Source organism: Rutilus rutilus, assembly GCF_951802725.1.
Source record: "Rutilus rutilus genome assembly, chromosome: 9".
Lineage (NCBI taxonomy): Eukaryota > Metazoa > Chordata > Actinopteri > Cypriniformes > Leuciscidae > Rutilus > Rutilus rutilus.
In genome coordinates, this window is record NC_140223.1 from 35859141 (window position 1) to 35881904 (window position 22764).

The 22764-nt window shown below is 39.4% G+C and overlaps 1 protein-coding gene across 3 annotated transcripts in view; it reads right to left on the reverse strand.

Annotated features, from left to right (window-relative positions):
- The window catches only part of urb1 (URB1 ribosome biogenesis homolog), a 55165-nt gene that overhangs the window by 1521 nt on the left and 30880 nt on the right, over positions 1 to 22764 (reverse strand). For 2 of the 3 annotated variants that reach the window (XM_084418120.1, XM_084418119.1), the window contains exons 26-40: positions 19565 to 19742; positions 18915 to 18973; positions 17471 to 17661; positions 15632 to 15742; positions 15478 to 15541; positions 15218 to 15386; positions 12596 to 12704; positions 10538 to 10698; positions 9494 to 9605; positions 9266 to 9372; positions 8931 to 9074; positions 7156 to 7265; positions 6858 to 7055; positions 3577 to 3818; positions 1877 to 2428 (exon numbers count right to left, since the gene is read on the reverse strand). In XM_084418120.1, the coding sequence (XP_084274246.1) occupies positions 1877 to 2428; positions 3577 to 3818; positions 6858 to 7055; positions 7156 to 7265; positions 8931 to 9074; positions 9266 to 9372; positions 9494 to 9605; positions 10538 to 10698; positions 12596 to 12704; positions 15218 to 15386; positions 15478 to 15541; positions 15632 to 15742; positions 17471 to 17661; positions 18915 to 18973; positions 19565 to 19742 (2507 nt within the window). The remainder of the gene's footprint in view (positions 1 to 1876; positions 2429 to 3576; positions 3819 to 6857; positions 7056 to 7155; positions 7266 to 8930; positions 9075 to 9265; positions 9373 to 9493; positions 9606 to 10537; positions 10699 to 12595; positions 12705 to 15217; positions 15387 to 15477; positions 15542 to 15631; positions 15743 to 17470; positions 17662 to 18914; positions 18974 to 19564; positions 19743 to 22764) is intronic. The other variant, XM_084418121.1, reaches the window with a different exon arrangement.

Consider the following 22764-nt stretch of genomic DNA (forward strand, 5'->3'; position numbering starts at 1 on the left):
CCATTCCCTTTAAATGCCAGTTGCGCTCACGCCATGGCGGATTCGCTATTTACAGGAATTTGCAAGCGGTAAAACTGAACGCTTCGATAGCGAGGAAAAGGATCTGCTCGTGCGCAAGGTTAAAGACCATCTACGGGACAAGCCGGATTCCACCATATCTTTATGTACACAATATTAATCTTTTACTTTGTAATCCTTTAATTTTTAATATTTGGCATGTTTGTGTGCTGCTGTGTGTTTAATAAGAGTGTACGTGCGTTGTGGACCGGTCTATAGGCGCACATTACTAATGCACTCTTTAAAGGTGCTCTAAGCGATGTTGGGTGACGTCACTTCTTGCTGACGTTCGAAGTATTGTCAAACAAAACGGAGGCTAGCTCGACTCACCCTCCTCCTCATCCCATCCCCTCCCCCTCCCTTCCATGCTTCCTGAAACAGTCATGAATTTGGGACTTCGCGCGTTCCTTCTCCTTTTCCCTCTTCTTTGCTATTTGTTCATCAGAACGTCGTCTCTTTGGTCGTGTGTCGGCCATATCAAAATTCAAGAGAATATAATTCTAACGTTAGTCGTTGTCTAGGACATCTCTCCTCTAGCTAACTTCCCTCTTCATACTTCTCTCTCCTCCACTCCCCACACCCCCCTTCATGTGCACGCGCACTAACCCCCCAACCCCCACCCCCAAATCATTCTTGTCAGTTATTGGCTGGAACACTGTTTGTTATGTTTCGTGGTCCAGGCTGGGCCAGTTTGTTTTTGTTGCCGTTTGTGGAGCCTGGGCTGTCTACAGAGATTGCGTTTTTTTACAGTGTGTTCAGGGGACAGGCAGCTAGCGGATAGTGAGGAGATGTTTGCTGTATGTGACAAAAAATGTTTCGGCCTTGAAAATGCGTGACATCTCTTAGAGCACCTTTAAATAACAAAAAAATACTGTCCCTTTGACTTTAGACCAGGTTTCAGTTGGTCAATGGCTCAGTCTATTTCAGTTTCCACAAAATAGTAATGCTCCAACAATGCGCCTGAACACACCTCGTTTTAAGACCAGCAGCCCATGGGCGAACAAATGGGCGAAAATACATTTGCTATTTAAACAGATGCGCTCATGCCATGGCGGATTCGCTATTTGCATGGAGGAATTTGCAAGTGGAAAAACTGAAAGCTTCTCTAGGGAGGAAAAGGATCTGCTCTTGCGCGAGCTTAAAGTGTGCAAGCAGACCATCTACGGGACAAGCCGGATTCCACCATATCTTTATGTACACAACATTCATCTTTTACTTTGTAATCCTTTAATGTTTAATACTTGGCATGTTTGTGTGCTGCTGTGTGTTTAATAAGAGTGTACGTGCGTTGTGGACCCGCCTATAGGCGCACATTACTAATGCACTCTTTAAATAACAAAAAAATACTGCCCCATTGACTTTAGACCAGGTTGCAGTTGGTCAATGGCTCAGTCTATTTCAGTTTCCTCAAAATAGTAACGCTCCAACAATGCGCCAGAACACACCTCGTTTTCAGACCAGCAGCCCATGGGCGAACAAATGGGTGCAAATACATTTGCTATTTAAACAACGTGGAGCAGGACGTGAAAATGTTAATTGCGTCGGGCTGAAACTAGCAAAACACACATGGCCTGTCGCTGCATTGTGCCGGGTGTATGATAGGACCCCAAGAGTTTGTTGGAAGCGGACCAAGACCCCCTGAAATTACCGTTCTCAGTCCACTTCTCTTTTCCCCACCAAGGTTCGGGTGGCACTCATTCAAATGATCCGCACTAACACGTGTGAACACGCTAAATCTGAGACCTAAGTGCTAAAACTCATTGTCTCTAGAGAGGAAATGACTGGGATTGACTGCTGTGCTCTATGGCTGTAGCCTTACCTTTCTTGGCACCATCATCTGTATTCGCAGGCAAGCAGGTTCGCAACACCGTCTGGTGGATGACGTCCAGAAACCCGCCGCGCGCCTCGAGCAAATGAACCATGACTCTAGAGAACAGCTGAAGGGTGTCCACTGTTGAGCCATGCTCTTGCGCTGTGTGGTGATATAACCTTAGAAAGTCCTTTCTCGTGATTTCATCAGACAGAACAGCGTCTACGATGGCAGAGCGCGGCAGAATGACGCTATTCACCCATTTTAAAAGAGCTGAGGTGCTGCTGTCATCATAAGGGCTCTCGGTCAATGTCTTCAGGGCCCACTTGAGAATTAAACATGCAGTTGCAACGTTTAGATTGCTTGAATCAGGTTTGTCTACGGGTTCAGGTTTGGGTTCCCAATGTGTGAGGATGTTTCTAAGAAGTGGTTTACACTCGTCCAGCAAAGCCTGCTCCAGTTTTTCCCCTTGTCCATCTACAGTTTCTGTCTGTTTTTCCATCTGAAATTGAGCGTGCTTTGCTGAGTGGCATTTTCCTTGCCCTTTCTCTCTTCCAGAGCCTGAATAAACACATGAAATGTTTAGTTAGGAACAAGAATGTGTCAAAACATGTGATCTGTGTGTCTAACATTCATCCAGTTTCCACAAGGCCAAAGACTGTCCGTGTTCACTGCCGTTTAAAAGTCTGGGGTTGGTCAATGTTTGTAATTGTTTTTGTAAGAAGTATTTTAAGCTCACCAAGGTTACATTTATTTAATTAATAATACAGGCGATATTATTACAATTAAAAATAACTTTTTTAGTTTTACTTATTCCTGTGATGTCAAAGCTAAATTTTCAGCATCATAACTCCAGTCTTCAGTGTCACATGATCGTTCAGAAATCATTCTAATATGATGATGAGATGCTCAAGAAACATTTTTGTAACATAATACATGTATTTACCGTCACTTTTGATCAATTTATTATGAACTTCCTGCAGAACAATATTCACTTCTTTCAGAAAACCCAAACTTTTGAACAGTAGTGTATCAGCCTGCATCCAGAGAATATGGATGAGATAAAGCAATAAAAGGAACATGATTGTTAAAGTCTCCCTGTAGTCAATAATTGTATCCCTTAAATCTCATCTCTGATCACAAAAATTACATATTGAACGTTTTTTCCTTGAAAATAAAATTCTTCATGCCTTAAAATATCTTGAATGTAACTCTACACCCTTGCCTCATTTATTATAAGCGGTTCTATGAATATGCAAATGAGCCCCGCCTCCACTCACTCACACCAGCTCAGAGATCCACTTGTTGACGATCACACGTTGATCTGATTGGTTACAAGGTAGTTTGTGACGTCAGAAACACCAGCGATTTCAAACCGCGTTTTTGAGACTGTCTTTGGTTCACTGCAGTTTTAAGGAGAGAATACTCAGCAATGGTGTTGACTTGTGAATTTACACATGGTTTGATAAACAACATTAAAAGCTTGATGTTAAACAATGGGGTGTTAAATTGACCTGCGCAAACCTTAGTAAATCACGCTGCATTATTCATTTAAATACTCTTCTCTCAGAAATTGAGCTGATGCAAGCTGTTAGTAAATTTGGCCCTTAGACATTTTTTCAAAAAGTTATAGAGATTTCAAACGACAGTGACAGAATTTGACGAACTCTTTAACTTGTACTGAACCTGTAATGTGTTTGGACTCTTACCCATCAGCTCTTTGACTCTGTGTTTGTTGATGAGGGTCTGAAGAGCGGACAGCAGTGAGGCGTCCCGGGCCAGTGTTGCCCAGCGCTGCAGGAGACCGAGCACTTCAGAGCACGACACTTTCTGTGGGTGTAGCGTGAGCCAGCCTGCCTCTTTATGAGCGTTCAGAGCTGTCCCATGATGCATCAGTACAGAGTCGAGTGTGTGCAGGACTGCCTTCAGCTGAAGCGCGCTCACACCACTGCTGATCAGGAACAGAGAAAGAGCAAATTAAAACTATTTTCTTGCGTTTGATGAAAAAAGTGGTGATTGTGTGTGGACCTATACTGCTTTTTTACTTGTTCAACTTTCTTTAGTGTGTAATGTTGCTGTTTGATCATGGAAAAGGTCTGCAAAGATACAAAGCACTCCAAAGGGAGTTATTCTTTATGTCAGTGTGCACTATTTCTGAACTCAATAAAACGCCTCATTTAAAGGTCCCATATTGTCAAAACTGAAATTTCCTGGCTTTTTTCATGATAGCAGAGGTCTAGGGGCGACGAAACTACCATATAAGTTTCAAAACAGTCGATCCACAGACAAATGCACACAGCCTGCATAAAGTAGCTGTGCCTTTTCACAAGCCGTTGTGACTTCCGTATAAATGTGATGTCAGAACTACTCAGTCACTGCCTTCAGTCACCACCCCCACCAATGGTGGCTCACTCAGAAAACAACAGGCCAATCAGAAGAGAGGCTAATGAATATCAAGTAGACAGGCCAAAATCAACCTGTTCTTGGCAGAGCTCCTGAGAAAGGAGCTGTACAAATATTAGGGCTGCCCCCAAATAGTCGACTAAACGTTAGTCGATATGAAGAGGGCTTGGTCGAATACATTTTCATTAGTCGGTTGGTCGCAAAAAAAAAATCACGTGAAAAAATTACGCAATCAGGGGCTGCGCACTGCGCAGTCAGTGTATGACATGACATCAAAGCAACGAGAGATCAACGAGATCTGATGAAGGATGACCTAAAAATGTACTTGGCAGATTAAACAAAGGTTGATTCGGGACCATTGGCATGGTGGCAAAAAAATTAACATCGATATCCAAAGCTCGCTAAAGCAGCTTCCATTAGAGCGCATCTTTTCAAAGGCCGGCTTCATTGTGAACAAGTCGAGAAGCTCCCTTCTTCAACAATGTGGACAAGCTGGTGTTCCTCTCACATAATATGAAAAAAATAAAATCGAATTGAAAGCTTAGGTAAGAATGCTTAATTTCCTTTTTGTAGTGTTTCTGTTTGCTATCCGTTAGGCTATATATAAAAAAAACTGGGTAGGCCTATTTTTATAACGGGTAGGCTATACAAATAAATAAATACATATTTTTATTTATTCGTTTTTATATAATGCAGAAGTTGTTTTTTATTCTGTAAGAAAAATTTGTCTGATGTTTGCAATTTGCTGTTTTAGGTCAAGACTCATCCGTCGTCTTAATGGCAGTTTGCGGCTGTGCTCTGATATTTTTGATTTGTATTAGTGTTCTTTAAATTATTCGTTCCACATTTTGTCTTAAATATAGTTGTTCTAAACAATTTAATCAAATACTTAGGCTGTTGATTTGTTTGCCGCCTTCTTTTTTATTCTAAGTTTTGGCGTTGTGCGATGTGCCATGTGCATTTATTAAATTGTTCGTTTTTGTTCATTTTCCTTTTGAACAATGAATTTTCCACTGTATTTTTATACCAAACAGCGTTTTTGCTACAGTATTTATTTGGGGGTTTTTGCCTTGTTTTGTACTAGGCCTAAGTTACTAATAAGTTTATTTAATTTATTTTAAAGAACGAATTTTATTTTATTCAAAACAGTTTTTTTTGTTTGTTTGTTTGACATGACACTGTTACAGTTTGTATTTTTGATAATAAATTATTAAAATGCACAGGCAGTCGGATTGCTGTTTTTATGTTAGGCTATAATTAGCCGATAACGTTCCGGCCACTGATTTTTGTGTCTGTAAGCGCTGTATACTTTAAACGCTTTACTATTCTGTTTTAAGCGCTTCATTTTCATTTTGAACGCGCTAATATCATGCTTTAGCATTTTCTGTCATATGGAAGTGTTAAACTTCAACTTGGACTATACCTTTCCTTGTATATACGCAAGTTTTTATATTAATATCATAAATGAACGATTATTCGACTAATCGCTAAAATGCAGGAGTGTTAGTCGACTAGGAATATCTTTAGTCGGGGGCAGCCCTAACAAATATATTGAGATTGTTTTTGGTACTTATACCATATACCAAATATATATTCTTAAGGACATCAAAACCTAAAATAAAACTTCAGAAAGGTGTACTTGAGTTTTCTTCTGTCACAATATTCCTCATTTAAATAATTCCCGCCCAAGGCAACACAAAAAAGTGCCCTGGTCTGGTTGAGTTGTGTTATAGTGTGTTGAAACTCGCGGTTATGGCATTTATGACATTTCCAAAACACACTCGAAGTGCTTGACCAATCACAACACACTGGTCCATCCGACCAATCAGAGCACACTGCGCTTTTCAGAAGGAGGGGCTTCATAGAGACAGGAACTAAACAGAGCGTTACTGACAGACTGGGAGGAGAGGAGCTGCAACAATGGAGAGTATGGAGTATTTACAAAATAAAGACTTCAAAAAAAGGGGGCATAAAAGGTTAACAGAATCTACCCATAACATACTCAAGTATGCAAACGTTTCTAGCCAAGCAAGGGGTTTTTTTGCATCGATGAAGAACCATTTCCAACCTTTCTTCTGTCGTTCCTCACTCTGCATGTTTTCCCACATTTCAGCCTGAACTGTTTTATGAATCTATCATAATGCAATGTAGTCTTTGCAAAGAGGCTGTTGAAGGATATGTGACACGACAGCACATTCAAAACACCTGTTGATCATTTCACACACAAAGGGTATTAACAAAATAAAACGCTTACTAAAAAAGATTTTTTTTTACTTGCATGTTACGTGACAATTAACCATCATCAGAGAGCTGTAAACATGTGAATGTGTCCTTAAATTATTCAAATATGAACTTAGTAAGTAAATATATTACATCGAAGGGGTTCTGCTGAGAAAAAAGCTTGTAAATTCCTGTTCTAAGACGTAGAGAGAAAGTGGAAAATGGACACGAAAAACGAATCCAAGCGAATTTTTGGCACAGGAAAACCATTATATATTATACCATTATTATAATATTGTAAGCTGACCTCATGGAAATAAATAAAACAGAGGTCGTATGCATTTTTCACAGACGTTTACGGTCTTACCCCAGATGCCTGATGACTGTGAGCAGCGTGCACAGGAACTCATTGATGATCGTCAGAGGAAGACATTTGCCTGAAGTCTGCGGCCGCTCTGGTGTAGTGCTGTGTGCTTCTGGTTGACCCTCTTTATTACCCAGATTAGTGAACCACAGAGCGTGAAGCAACTCGATGACCGAACTCAACAGCTTACTGTCAACATTCCTACAGGAAACAAATCGAATCAGTTTTTAAAGTGAGCCCACAAAGTAATGAGACGTAAAGCACATGTCAAAGCTGGTATATACTCCATTAGTTAAATCACCTCTTTTCTATAACCTGTAATATCCATGTTAGGACTCCGTGCTCTTTGGTGAGGACATACGCTGCTCTGTTGCCATGAGCCGTCTGCCGCAAAACATTTATTATCTGAATCTGGAACAGCAGAGCAGAAAATTGTCAAACCAACTGTTTTCCAGAGATTCCATGCCATATTACACTACAAGTATTACTATATGTGACCATTAGAAAACTTGTATAGTACTTTATAAGGCTTTTCACACTTAAAAAACCCTAGGTATTAAAGGATAATTCCAGTATTTAGCACTTTGAGTCTCTTTTCTGGTTTGTTTTGGATGAACTAGAGCGGTGGACACAGAGTGGTCAACCACTCGGTGAGTTGCACAGTTTTGAAAACGAACGTTAAGGGTTGTTTTAAGGACATGTTCGTGCATGCCCATAGCCAGCCACTCTGAAGCGGTCAAAGGCGATTCTATACGAGTCAAAAAGTCGAGACAGGACCCATCGTCAACATTTCTGTGTCCACCACTCTAGTTCATCCAAAACAAACCAGAAAAGAGACTCAAAGTGCTAAATACCGGAATTATCCTTTAATAAATTGAGGTTTCACACTGTACATTTCTAAACCCTGGGTTGACGTCCTTATTTGCATATATGTGGTGTCAGTGTCATCGATTGGACAAACGGCGCACGCGATACGTTAACAAAGGCTCTAGCATTGCACATCCTCATATTATATATTGACTGCCTGTTACTTTACGATCAGATTAATCCTAAACGGATAAATTCAGTGTCTGTACAGACTTCAGAAGGATCCCAGCGTCAGGAAACATTTATTTAATAGCGTCCCAGATCACGGCAGAGATGGGTTTATTCGTTTATTCGAATATGTTTGTTCTGAGCATTTTTGTAAAAAAAATTTAATAATTTTAAGTCGTAAAAATTGTTATTGAGAGTTTGCAAAGAAACTTTTCTTGAAAGATTAAACTGTATCAGATGCACCACAAACAGGAAGTAAAATTTTTTTTCTGATTGGTTATTCTGGGATTTGGGGCGGTTGCTGATGTCTTATATTGGTTAAGACAGCATGCAGTCCAGACTAATGAAAAAAAGTGAAACTATGGATTAGAAAGTGATGCCTGGAATCACTTAGCTCATGAAAATACAGTCAAAAGCAAGATGTGCAGCACCAACCTGCCATATACATAACATCATAATGAGAGCACTACTGTAAAAGAATATTGTAAATTATTTGTGCTTAAGTTGCCGTGTTTCAGCGTTGAAGTTCACGTTCACGTGCGCATTCGCGTCCTTTTGTGCAGATGCAAGTTGTAATATGACTTTTATGCTGTTGTATATCACTGATTAATCTCATATAGGATGCGTTTGGTTGAGTTAACCCTAGCAAAGCGCTTCTCTTTACCTATTTAGACCAGCTAAGGTTTAACACCTTTTAGGACTTCAAATTTCAGTTAATACATTTACGATTTCTTCCTCATTAAAACTTTATATTACTTACTTGCGTACTTACTAATTTAAACCCTTAAATTAAAGTTCAGGATATAAAACTTTTTTTTATTTTTTATTATTACAACAAAAGGTATTTAAAAAAAAAAAAAATGGATTCTGCACTAATCAAGATAAAATTATTTGAACAATTTAACAACTAATTCTCAGTTGCAACTTATTTCGAGCAGTGATTTTACACTTACAGGGACACCTGAAGATAATGGACGCACGTTAAGAGTTGAATCTACCCTACATTGTTGCTTCGCTCGCTAGCAGCACACCTGAACACACCTGAGAGGCCTGGTCACACAGCGGCGTGCTGCCGAAGCCCAGCAGGGTCTGATAGATGCCTTGCTTCTCACATAGCTCGTAGCACTGCTTATCCCGGACCCCTTCCTCCAAAATACTCAATCCCCACTCGCGCTCCATTTTGTGCTGGACAGAGAAACAAGAAACAGATCAGAGTCGAGTCTTCAGCAACTGCAACATTCATTGGTTAAAGACATGTTTATTTGAACATTTTTGAACGTATACTATATTACCAAGCATACTGTATTTGTCACCCATGAGTTATTTGCTATGCAACCATTAAGTGTGTAATCACATGATCGTTGATGTTTCATTACCTCCAGATCAAAGCTGTAGAAGAGTTTGAAGAAGTCAGGAATTCTCTTGAGGTCCAGAAACTGAGTTCCCAGAAGAAATCTGCTCACCACCATGTACATGTGTTCCTCTGCAGCGGGGGAAAGTTGAACTCAGGGTTTTTGGCAAACTTCACTCTGATTCCATATCTCTTATTATATGTTAACATGTCAAGTGAGCACTCGACTCTATGGCTCCATGAACACACTCACCAGGTCTCAAGATCTGCTGAGCGACTTTAGCAATGAAGGCCACGTGTACAAACGGTACCTGGAGGTTTTGCTTTTGGATCCCGTTCTTAACGGTGTCAAGCAAGTACAGTAGCTGGATATTATATAAAAACATAAATATTAAAATAAATAAATAATATAATATAAAATTCAAAAGTTGGGGTCAGTAAGCTTTAGCATTTATTTGATACAATAAAATACAGTAAATAATATTGTGATATTATTTACAATTTAAAATAACCATTTTCTATTTTAATGTATTTTAAAATATAATTTATTTCAGTGACGGGAATGCTGAATTATCAGCAGATATTAGTGACACTTCAGTCTTCAGTGTCACATGATCCTTTTTACTCTAATACAGGTGAAACTCGAAAATTTTTAATATTGCGCAAAAGTTATAATTTTGATGATTATGGCTTACAGCTTATGAAAACCCCAAATTCAAAATCTCAAAAAAAATTGAATTTTACATGAAATCAATTAAAAAAAAGGAAAATTTTAATTCAGAAATGTCGGCCCTCTGAAAAGTATAATCATGCATATGAATATAGCTATATATACTAAATATATTAGTTTCACCTTTTAATTTGAATTACTGAAATACACAAACTTTTGCACGATATATTCAAATTTTTCGAGTTTCACCTGCTGATTTAGTGCTCAAGAAATGTTTTACTATTATCAATGTTGTACTTTTTTTTTTTTTTTTACAGGATTCTTTGAAAAATAGAACGTTTAAAGAACAGCAATAATTTGAAATATAAATCTTTTGTAACAAATGTTTTTACTGTAACTTTTAATCCATTTAATGTTTACTCACAAATCTTACTGAACTCAAACGTTTGAAGGGTATATTATATTATACACAAAAATTTTGTGTCAAATTTTATCACTATTTCCCATTATTACAACACTGAAAGCAACGTATAAAATTGCTTAAAATATGAAGAAAAAAAAAGTACAGAAATGGAACAAATCTTCAAATAACTCTTTCCAACAGTGATAACAGTAACACGTCTCTACCTGTCTCTTCTCTCTGAATCGAGCGCCCTCCAGGTGCTGATAAAAGGATCCCAGGACTTGGTACGCCGCGGCCCTCACTTTAGGGTCACAGCTGCTCAGGGCCGCCACTGCGACACCCAAAGCATGACTGGAGACAAACTTCTGGCAGTCCACCGCACACTCTGATGAGAGAGACACATCACAGCACAGGTGAACAAATGTAAAGAAAACCTTGAAAAAGCAGGCTTGCAGGCAAATGTCTCAATCTGATGAAATGTTTTAAGATAAAAAAAATGATCACAATGATTTTGTTGGCCATATAAAATTAACAATTAATTAATGTGAATATTGTGTTGATTTTATGGCAGATTTAAAGGGGTCATGATATTGATTTTATTTATTTATTATTTTAACATGTTTTCTTGAGGTACACTTATAAATTTAATTAAAATTTTTAATTTAAGGCGAGACACTACAGGTGAATAGGGTAAAATTTTAAAATAATAGATATCACCATGAAACTTCCTCAGTTGATTACTTACACAAGTATATAAAAAAATGTATTTCAAGTTTTAGAAATTTGTATGTTTAATTATGCAAATTAAGCATTATCTCATTAAATATGCACGATTTTGCATATATTTTCGGTAGATAGATCTGAACATATGATAAAGCCAGGTGCAAAATTTACACACAAGATGAAAAAAAAAGATTCAGAGGGATTTCAGGATATATGCTTTCATTACCTAGGAAATCAAAATATACTGTCCATAGCCTTAAAAAAAAATCCATTTTCGACATCATTTTTTAATTAAAATGTCACATAAATCAGGCCAGGAATGATTTATTAACAAATCCCTCTGAAAATATCTTCAGAATACTGCTAAGTGTATAACTAGAAAGTTTGGTGTACACAGGTGCCACATAGGCTGAGATGTGTGTACTGGAGAATGACAAAGAAAACAGCATTTAAAGATTTAAATAGCTCTAAATGAGATCTCGTCGTTAGCTTTAAATCCCCCTGTGGACATTCACGATTGGTTACTGATAGAAAGGAAATGCCCATATTTGGGTTACATAGCGTTGTGCAGGATACTCAGAGCTTTACAACGATACCGGTTAAATAAAAAATAAAATGTTTTTTGCACAAAAAATAATATATATATGCGTATTTTTGAGGGGCGGCTCCTTTAAGGCTTGTCAGTAAACAGACACTGGCTAACGCCGGTTCATAGGAAACAGTGTCAACGGCCACTCACTATTAAACATGAGCTAGTGTTTTAAAAACATTATCCATATAAAACCATCACTTACAGACAAAGCATTATGAAATCATTTACTTATGTGCTGTGATGCAGCTGCTTCCAGATGAAATACAGCTGACTGCTTCATATTTCAACAAAAGTTTATTTGCGAACTTTCCGTTACACTGTGCCTCGTTTACAAAACAAACTGCTCCGAACAAACATATATCCTCTGACGTGATCTGGGACGCTGTTAAATAAACCATCCACTTGTTTCTGACGCTGGGATCCTTTTGAAGATGCAAACAAGCTGTTTAAACTGTCAACGTGAACATTCTTTAGCTCTTCATTTGTCCTGTTGTCGACAGTCTCGAGTGTGTGGATACATCAGAAACTGAACACACATCTGTACTGTATCCAGTGTAGACAGCGGCACTGATTATAATGGCTTCTGTTTGCTTTAGACGTGACGCTCACATCCAGGGAAAGCAAATGTCAGCCGTTAAACGAGTAATCGCCAGTGGGCGGGGCCTATGGTGCGATGATGTAACTATCCGTCGATGTCTTGCTCTGGAGGCAGTCATATGCAAATGTATTTGCCTATGTGACGTCACAGATCCCGCAATATAAAAACAAGCCGCTTTTGGAGCTTGATAAAATAAATGCTGTACTGAAAATATCGACTGATACAATAAATTGAAAAAACGAATTATCACTAATAACAGCCGGCAATATGGGTCCAATACATTCTATACAAGTGCTAGTCAAAGAACCTAAATACTAGTAAATACACAGAGCCAAAAACCAGCATTGTGGGCCTGTCATGTCAGGTTACCTGGGCGAAGGATGAAGCTGAAGAGAGGGAGGAGGAAACAGGGGTCATACAGAGATGACAGATCCAGAGAACGCTTGCCTTCCTGCGTGTACACCGTGTTTCTGCTGCCCTGTAGAAAGAGTTAAGTCATGTTCATTTATGAATCAGGCTTTAAGAATAAATTAAACAAGAATAATTCAATTTAGAATTTGTTCTAAAGGTTAGTTCACCCAAAACATGTTTTCTGAAGAGAATAAAATCACTTTATATGATGAACAGATTTCATTTAGGCTTTTATTTACATATAAACAAAAGCAAACAGGACTAAAACCGTTTACTAGCTTACTACTCGGTTGGCATTGCACTCACCCAGGTCTACCTGTTCAACTTGTTAACACATATCTAATCAGCCAATCACATGGCAGCAACTCAATGCGTTTAGGCATGTAGACATGATCAAGACGATCTGCTGAAGTTCAAACTGAGCATCAGAATGGGGAAGAAAGGTGATTTTGAATTCAAAAGAAGTGAGTTTGAATGTGGCATGGTTGTTGGTGCGAGATGGGCTGGTCTCAGGGTATTTCAGAAACTGCTGATGTACTGGGATTTTCACGCACAACCATCTCTAAGTGAAAATATTCATTAAGCAGCACTTCTGTGGGAGAAAATGCATTGTTCATGCCAGAGGTCAGACGAGAATGATCAGACTGGTTCAGCTGATAGAAAGGCAACAGTAACTCTAATAAGCACTAGTTCCACCCGTCTGCAGAAAAGTATCTCTGAACACTCAACACATCAAACCTTGAAGCAGAAGAGCATCTCTGATCACTCAACACGTCAAACCTTGAAGCAGAAGAGCATCTCTGAACACTCAACACATCAAACCTTGAAGCAGAAGAGCATCTCTGAACACACAACACATCAAACCTTGAAGCAGAGGAGCATCTCTGAACACTCAACACGTCAAACCTTGAAGCAGAAGAGCATCTCTGAACACTCAACACGTCAAACCTTGAAGCAGAAGAGCATCTCTGAACACACAACACATCAAACCTTGAAGCAGAAGAGCATCTCTGAACACACAACACATCAAACCTTGAAGCAGAAGAGCATCTCTGAACACTCAACACGTCAAACCTTGAAGCAGAAGAGCATCTCTGAACACTCAAGACGTCAAACCTTGAAGCAGAAGAGCATCTCTGAACACTCAAGACGTCAAACCTTGAAGCAGAAGAGCATCTCTGAACACTCAACACGTCAAACCTTGAAGCAGAAGAGCATCTCTGAACACTCAAGACGTCAAACCTTGAAGCAGAAGAGCATCTCTGAACACTCAAGACGTCAAACCTTGAAGCAGAAGAGCATCTCTGAACACACAACACATCAAACCTTGAAGCAGAAGAGCATCTCTGAACACTCAACACGTCAAACCTTGAAGCAGAAGAGCATCTCTGAACACTCAACACGTCAAACCTTGAAGCAGAAGAGCATCTCTGAACACTCAAGACGTCAAACCTTGAAGCAGAAGAGCATCTCTGAACACACAACACATCAAACCTTGAAGCAGAAGAGCATCTCTGAACACTCAACACGTCAAACCTTGAAGCAGAATAGCATCTCTGAACACTCAAGACGTCAAACCTTGAAGCAGAAGAGCATCTCTGAACACTCAACACATCAAACCTTGAAGCAGAAGAGCATCTCTGAACACTCAACACGTCAAACCTTGAAGCAGAATAGCATCTCTGAACACTCAACACGTCAAACCTTGAAGCAGAATAGCATCTCTGAACACTCAACACGTCAAACCTTGAAGCAGAAGAGCATCTCTGAACACTCAACATATTAAACCTTGAAGCAGAAGAGCATCTCTGAATACATCAAACCTTGAAGCAGAAGAGCATCTCTGAACACTCAAAACGTTGCCTGGTCTGATGAGTCTGGATTTCTGCTGCGACATTTAGATGGTCGGGTCAGAATTTGGCATAAACAACATGAAAGCATGGATCCATCCTGCCTTGTATCAACGGTTCAGGCTGGTGGTGGTGTAATGGTATTTTCTTGGCACACTTTGTGCCCCTTAGTACCAATTGAGCATCGGTTAAACGCCACAGTCTACCTGACTGTTGTTGCTGTCCATCCCTTTATGACCACAGTGGATCATCTTCTGAAGGCCATGTCACAAAGATCAGATCATCTCAAACTGGTTTCTTGAACATGACAGTGAGTCACTAAACTCAAACTGACTCCACAGTCTCCAGATCTCAGTCCAATAGAGCACTTCTGGGATGTGCTGGAACAGGAGATTCACATCATGGATGTGCAGACGACAAATCTGCCTCAACTGTGTGATGATATCATGTGAATATGGACCAAAATCTCTGAGGAATATTTCCAGCACCTTATTGAATCTCTGCCATGAAGAATTAAGGCACTTCTGAAGACAAAAGGGGTCCAATCCTGTACTAGCACCAAAGTTTGGGTGGAATGGACTTTCACTGGAGAGACAGAAATCTCTTCGGTTTCATTAAAAATGTCTTAAATAATGACAGAATTTTCATTTTTGGGTGAACTAACCCTTTAAGACAGATATATTAGAATACCTTAAAATGCTGTATGTTATTTACTCTCTCCTGTTGTTACCTGAAGGATGATGCGTCGCTGCTGTGGGAAGTGCGTCACAGTGTTTAACATCATGTCTGCGGTGAGCAGTGACAGCAGCTGCTCTGAACTGGGCTTCTGCCACAGGGAAGGTCCCAGGCTCTTACGGGCTTTATGGTGCTCCACCGCGGCGGGACCCCACAGCACATACCTGACCACAAACACACACATGCAGTAAACAACCGTTTTCTGTTCGTGGAAATCATCTTCAAACGTGTGATGTGAAATATGCTGAAACGTACTGAAACTCCGTCAGACTGATGTTGTTCTTCTCATATTCCTGGAGCACAAGTAGAAGCTTCTGGTCTGCGATAAACAAAAACCATTTCACTAAATCACGTGACTGACTTCATACAAAGTCCAAATCAAATGAATCATGTCAAGTGGGTGGTTTACCTGTGGTGCTCAGCGATGCTCCATACGCACCAAGCAGCACGAGGAAGTGGTTGCTGTTACACACTTCAGGACATTTTTTCACCAGCGTAAGCAGGAAAGATACCAATGATTCTGGAAAACATTATTATAATTATTATTTAAAACAACAATCATTCAGATGAGGTTGTTTGAATCAAAGGACAGAAGCCTTGGCAAGCAGAACTAAAAAAAAAAAAAAAACCTTGATACATTTTTTGGATTTGGAACATTAGGAGTGTAACGGTACACATATTTGTACTGAGAATTATCGGTATGGGTCTTTCGGTTCGGCATGCATGTGTGGCGAACGAAAGCATTGTTTCAACCACTGAAAGTGAAGGACATCTGTGTGTGGAACGTAATTTGAACCTCAGAGTTTTCCAGCTAAGATGGGATAGTACTGTGTATATTGATTTATGCTTCAAAAACATCTGAAAATATTGAGCAATCCAAGTTGTCCTAAGTTGCGCTTCAAACTAACTCATAAGCCTACTTTTTAAATCTGATCTCCTGTCAGATGTGCAATTTCATTTTAGCAAGCAAGTCTCCGTTAAACTTGACAGACTTCAGTGAATGAGCGAAGGTGCACAAGCACCCCCGACAGATGGAGCGCAATAGAACGGGAACGCAATCATTCTAAAATATACATTTAGCGAAAATATTTGTCTGTGTGCTATGGAAGCAGAGAGTATAAAAAAATAATAATCATGATTTTTATCTCACAATTTAGACTTTTTTTCTTGCAATTCAGAGGGGAAAAAAAGTCAGGATTACAAAATGATCTTAGAATTGTGAGATATTGCAAGAAAAGTGGCAAATTACCTTTTTTATTGTGTTATTTTGTGGTAAAAAAAAAAACAGAATTGTGAGATGTAAACTCATAAGTCCAAGAAAAAAAGGTTGAGGGTACAATATACCACCTCAAAATAAAAATAAAATAAAAAAGTCACAATAGCAAGATGTAAACTTGCAATTGCAAATCTGAGGAAAAAAGTAAATTACAAAATATAAATATGCAATTGAGAGAAAAATAGTCCGAATTGAACTCGCAACTGAGTTATAAAGTTAAAATTGTGAGATATAAATGCGCAATTTTGAGAAAAAAAAGACAAATAATTACTTTATTTTTATTTGTGGAAACAAGCTTCCATAGTTTGTTGCAGCAATATTGATAGAATTTTATTATATATAAATGTTTAGTTTAAAAAAGCATGTTTTGTTTTTTCTCCCTTCTGTGACTTTAAAATCGAGGTACTGACGAACCGTGATTTTGGTGTACCGTTAGACCCCTAATGAACATATGATCATCCACATACATTTTTGTACAAATTCTCAATGTCCTTATCTCTAAACTTATCGCCTCTGGCTTGCTTAGTTGAGGACACTTCATTATTATTGACTCGACTGCACTGACACTATTGGACTGAACTTTAGCTGATGATGACATCACCGTTTTCTCCAGAGCTGCTTTATAGATGAATTGAACACATTTCATAATGAACTTTACACAGTTATTGAACCAAACTGAATCAACACTGAACTGACTTCAGCTGAATAATGACTGATGTCTTTTTAGATTTGCTTTACAGCCGAATTGAACTGTTTGCATCACTGAATCATTATTTTCCTGTTATCTCTGTAAAGCTGCTTTGAAACAATCTGTATTGAATAAAGTGCTATATAAATAAAGGTGACTTGACTTTAAACTGATCATCATTCATTTACATTACTGATAGATGCCAATCAAAAGATAAGCTTCATGTGTTCAGAAGCGCTGCAGAAGGAGGACATTGAGCTGCTGATATGGTTGGTCTCTCTTACCTTTAGACAGATGAGGACTGTGGGGCTCGTTCTGTGAGGCCAGCATCGTGGGCAAGAACAGAGAGTGACTGGTGGTCATCATGTGGATGGTAGACAGGGGCAGCAGCTCTTTAGGGGTCTCTGGTCTTCCATATATGATCTCCACAAGGGTGTTTAAGATCCCCAAAAAGCTTGAGTCACTGTATCGATACCTGAGAGTGGAATTTTAAGAGCAGTTTTAGTTAGCCAGAACGCACACTGATAGTGTCATCGGAGTAGCAAGCTAGTAAACAATTTGTGTCCTATTAGCTTTTGTTCATTAATAGGGGGTTTCGCACCAGATAGTTATATGAACTTAGTTATAGGATCTACCCACCAGTGTGTTTCCCTGAGAACCAATGGTTCCCTTAGGAACATTTTCCTGGTTGCATTCGTACTGCCAGTAGAACTCTGAAGTGACGTAAGCCGCGCTTGTTGTGACTTTTATTTTGATGGCGCTGAGAACGCCAGAGCCTGAGCAAACAAACAGCGCTCGCATTCTCCGTGTTCATTAGTTTACAATCTGTGTAACAGTGTAACTGTGTAACAGTCCTGTCTAATACGTTATTAGATAGAAGTGTTATGCATAGAAAGTAGACCGTATATGAAAAGGTGTTAGCGTATGCCGTGTGGTTGATGTCCAGTGTTGCTAGCTGAGCAGAAATACATGATCATGTTTGGCTTGTTCCCCTCAAAGTTGCATTGTATTTTCTCCTTAGTGTAAAGGTTAAGATGTTCATCTGTCACTGTTTTCCATGTTTGTAGAGTTAATATATAGGCTATAATCTATGTGTTTACACAACTTTTTTCTAAAATGGTGGGTGCTGGTGTTTCACGTGTGTTCGGCCAATCACTGGTACTTCCTATAGTGCTGGTTTAGAGCGACTCTGAAGTAGGAGCTCAATTAGTTCCTAGAACTAAAATAGTTCCCAGTTCCTGCGGTGCGAATACGCCAAAATCCGGGTACTTCCGCCATAGTAGGAACTATGAAAAGGTTCATCCGGTGTGAAAGACCCTAAAGTCCCCCTGTGGTGAAAATCCAGCTTTAAATGTTGTTCATATGTCTATGTGGTGTTTTTAATGTGCTTTAAGACAAACCATGTGCAAATTCATCAGTCAACACCATTGCGGATTATTTTCTCCTTAAAACTGCAGTGAACCAAAGAGAGACTAAAAAACACGCTTTGAAATCGCTGGTGTTTCTGACGTCACAAACTACCTTGTAACCAATCAGATCAACGTGTGATCGTCAACGAGTGGATCTCTGAGCTGGAGTGAGTGAGTGGAGGCGGGGCTCATTTGCATATTCATAGAACCGCGTATACTAAATGAGGCAAGGGTGTAGAGTTACAATCAAGATATTTTAAGGCATTTTAAGGGATCAAATGATTGACTACAGGAGGAAATTAAGGGAAAAGTCACTTACTTCAGCCCAGACTTGACAAAGGTGTTCCAGTCTGATGCAGTGATATTTTCTGGAACGATCTGCAATAAACCAAACATGCAGTAAACATCAGCTGGATGTTGAGCTATTTACATTACAAAAATGTGTAAGTGTACAAAATACTGTAAAAATGTATATGACTACATTATGCTTATGTGACACAAATTTAGTTATTAACACAGTTTACAACAAATACTTGATATATGTGAATACAATAAAAAAATGGACAATGGTAATCTGTGTTAAACACAACAGTTAAAAACATAATTTACACAAGTACATAAAAGTGAATGCTTTGTCAATGCATTACAAGTGCGCTGTTTTTGAAAATATAATTTCATAACTTCTGACTTACGCCACATTAAAGTTTAAAACATGCAACTGTCAGTTTCGATAGTAAAACAAACACACGTTATCATGAGGCTAGTTTGAATCACTTTTCAACTTTCAACATAAAAATCTGGAAACCTCAGTAACGTTTGAATAATATTAAAAGAAAAAAATGTGAAAGAACTATCAGTAAAATACTGTTTACATGAAGCTAACACCACCCACAGGAGTTATGATGATAACCTTAACCAGTTGTTCATCCACCTAGAAAAGTAAGATGACGATGATAATACCGGACCCACCAGGAGTGACTCGAGTCTCGTCAGCACGGTCTCTTCATGAAGGGACTGAGGGTCTTTCTGCTCTTTATATACCGCAGCCAGCCAGCGCAGAGCGGCCGAAAGCAGAGATGTCCTCCACTGACACAGATCCTCTGAACTCTCAGACAGCTTTTCACTGATGGCGTCTGCCAGCTTCCACCTGAAACAAGATGTGCCAGCAAATCAAGCTTCAGCTCAACACCACAAATATTAAAGTAGGATGTCAATCATTTAAACTTATTTAAACTTACTGGAAGTTTGAATCATTTCCACGGGTCTCTTTTTTAATGAATAGGTTCAATTATTATAACTTTATTTAATCATCTAAAAATGGTAAATACTAATTCTAGCCGTTTACTACTAAGTACTGTTTCATTAGTGCAGGGATTCACAAACTTTTTTGTCAGATGAATCCTTTGACCTAAAATGTTTAGTTGAAGTCCCTCCTCAGATTTTAAGATTCAATATTTATTCTCTGATGTTGGTTAATGATCACATGAAATGCAGCCAAACAAATAAAACCTTTTTTAGCAATTGTTTTACTTTTTATTTTTACTTTTATAATTATTTGCTTTTTAGTTATCACTTTGCTCTATTTGACAGAAAGAGTGATGAGTTTGGTAACACTTTACAATAAGGTTCATTAGTTAACATTGGTTACTGTTTTAACTAACATAAACTAACAATAAGCAATACATAGTAGGGGTGTAACCCCGGCATCCTGGCCAAATTTGCCCAGTGGCCTCTGTCCATCATGGCCTCCTAATCATCCCCATATACTGATTGGCTTCATCACTGTCTCCTCTCCACCAGTAAGCTGGTGTGTGGTGGGCGTTCTGGCGCAATATGGCTGCCGTCGCATCATCCAAGTGGATGCTGCACATTGGTGGTGGTTGAGGAGATTGCCCCTTCTATGTAAAGCGCTTTGAGTGCCGAGAAAAGCGATATATAAATGTAATGAATTATTATTATTAGGGGTTCAAGCATGAAATGCTGAAACCCTATTGTAATTGTAAGGATTCGTAAAACGCATCGTGCAGGACAAACCGTAAGGCCTAGAGACTTGAAACCTGGCCAGATGGTAGGCCTCAATTTGGGGACAACCTATCAGAGTATGACCCCGAATGGCCCATAGGTGGCGCTACAGCAACCAAAAGTTCAAAATCGCTCATAACTCTTAGACCGCTTGTCCCAGGATCAAGTGTCTTATATCGTTGGAATCCTTGGCTCAAGGCGGACAAAATGGCTATCTCCGATTTGGATGTAGGCAGGGGAAATTTTCTGCTATGTCGGATTTTGTCCAAAACCTACTTTTGCGAACTAGTCCCTGGTTTTTCGCCCGATCGGAACCAAACCAGTCTAGGACAATTCTCTGGACTCTCTAGATCAATAATTATCGAAAAAAAGTTCAACTTTTGCATTTGGGTGGCTGTAACAGGGTCATTTAGAAAAGGGGCGTGGCAAAATACACTAAAAAGCCTATAAATCCCAAATGAAAACTCAGAACTTCACCAAAATTGATGAGCATATGTGTCAGAACATGGTGAGGAAGCATGCAGAGTTTCATGGAGATCGGACCACAGGTGGCGCTATAACTGGCAAAAAGCCTTCATTCTTATTAGGGGTTCAAGCATGAAATGCTGAAACCCTATTGTAATTGTAAGGATTCGTAAAACGCATCGTGCAGGACAAACCGTAAGGCCTAGAGACTTGAAACCTGGCCAGATGGTAGGCCTCAATTTGGGGACAACCTATCAGAGTATGACCCCGAATGGCCCATAGGTGGCGCTACAGCAACCAAAAGTTCAAAATCGCTCATAACTCTTAGACCGCTTGTCCCAGGATCAAGTGTCTTATATCGTTGGAATCCTTGGCTCAAGGCGGACAAAATGGCTATCTCCGATTTGGATGTAGGCAGGGGAAATTTTCTGCTATGTCGGATTTTGTCCAAAAACCTACTTTTGCGAACTAGTCCCTGGTTTTTCGCCCGATCGGAACCAAACCAGTCTAGGACAATTCTCTGGACTCTCTAGATCAATAATTATCGAAAAAAAGTTCAACTTTTGCATTTGGGTGGCTGTAACAGGGTCATTTAGAAAAGGGGCGTGGCAAAATACACTAAAAAGCCTATAAATCCCAAATGAAAACTCAGAACTTCACCAAAATTGATGAGCATATGTGTCAGAACATGGTGAGGAAGCATGCAGAGTTTCATGGAGATCGGACCACAGGTGGCGCTATAACTGGCAAAAAGCCTTCATTCTTATTAGGGGTTCAAGCATGAAATGCTGAAACCCTATTGTAATTGTAAGGATTCGTAAAACGCATCGTGCAGGACAAACCGTAAGGCCTAGAGACTTGAAACCTGGCCAGATGGTAGGCCTCAATTTGGGGACAACCTATCAGAGTATGACCCCGAATGGCCCATAGGTGGCGCTACAGCAACCAAAAGTTCAAAATCGCTCATAACTCTTAGACCGCTTGTCCCAGGATCAAGTGTCTTATATCGTTGGAATCCTTGGCTCAAGGCGGACAAAATGGCTATCTCCGATTTGGATGTAGGCAGGGGAAATTTTCTGCTATGTCGGATTTTGTCCAAAACCTACTTTTGCGAACTAGTCCCTGGTTTTTCGCCCGATCGGAACCAAACCAGTCTAGGACAATTCTCTGGACTCTCTAGATCAATAATTATCGAAAAAAAGTTCAACTTTTGCATTTGGGTGGCTGTAACAGGGTCATTTAGAAAAGGGGCGTGGCAAAATACACTAAAAAGCCTATAAATCCCAAATGAAAACTCAGAACTTCACCAAAATTGATGAGCATATGTGTCAGAACATGGTGAGGAAGCATGCAGAGTTTCATGGAGATCGGACCACAGGTGGCGCTATAACTGGCAAAAAGCCTTCATTCTTATTAGGGGTTCAAGCATGAAATGCTGAAACCCTATTGTAATTGTAAGGATTCGTAAAACGCATCGTGCAGGACAAACCGTAAGGCCTAGAGACTTGAAACCTGGCCAGATGGTAGGCCTCAATTTGGGGACAACCTATCAGAGTATGACCCCGAATGGCCCATAGGTGGCGCTACAGCAACCAAAAGTTCAAAATCGCTCATAACTCTTAGACCGCTTGTCCCAGGATCAAGTGTCTTATATCGTTGGAATCCTTGGCTCAAGGCGGACA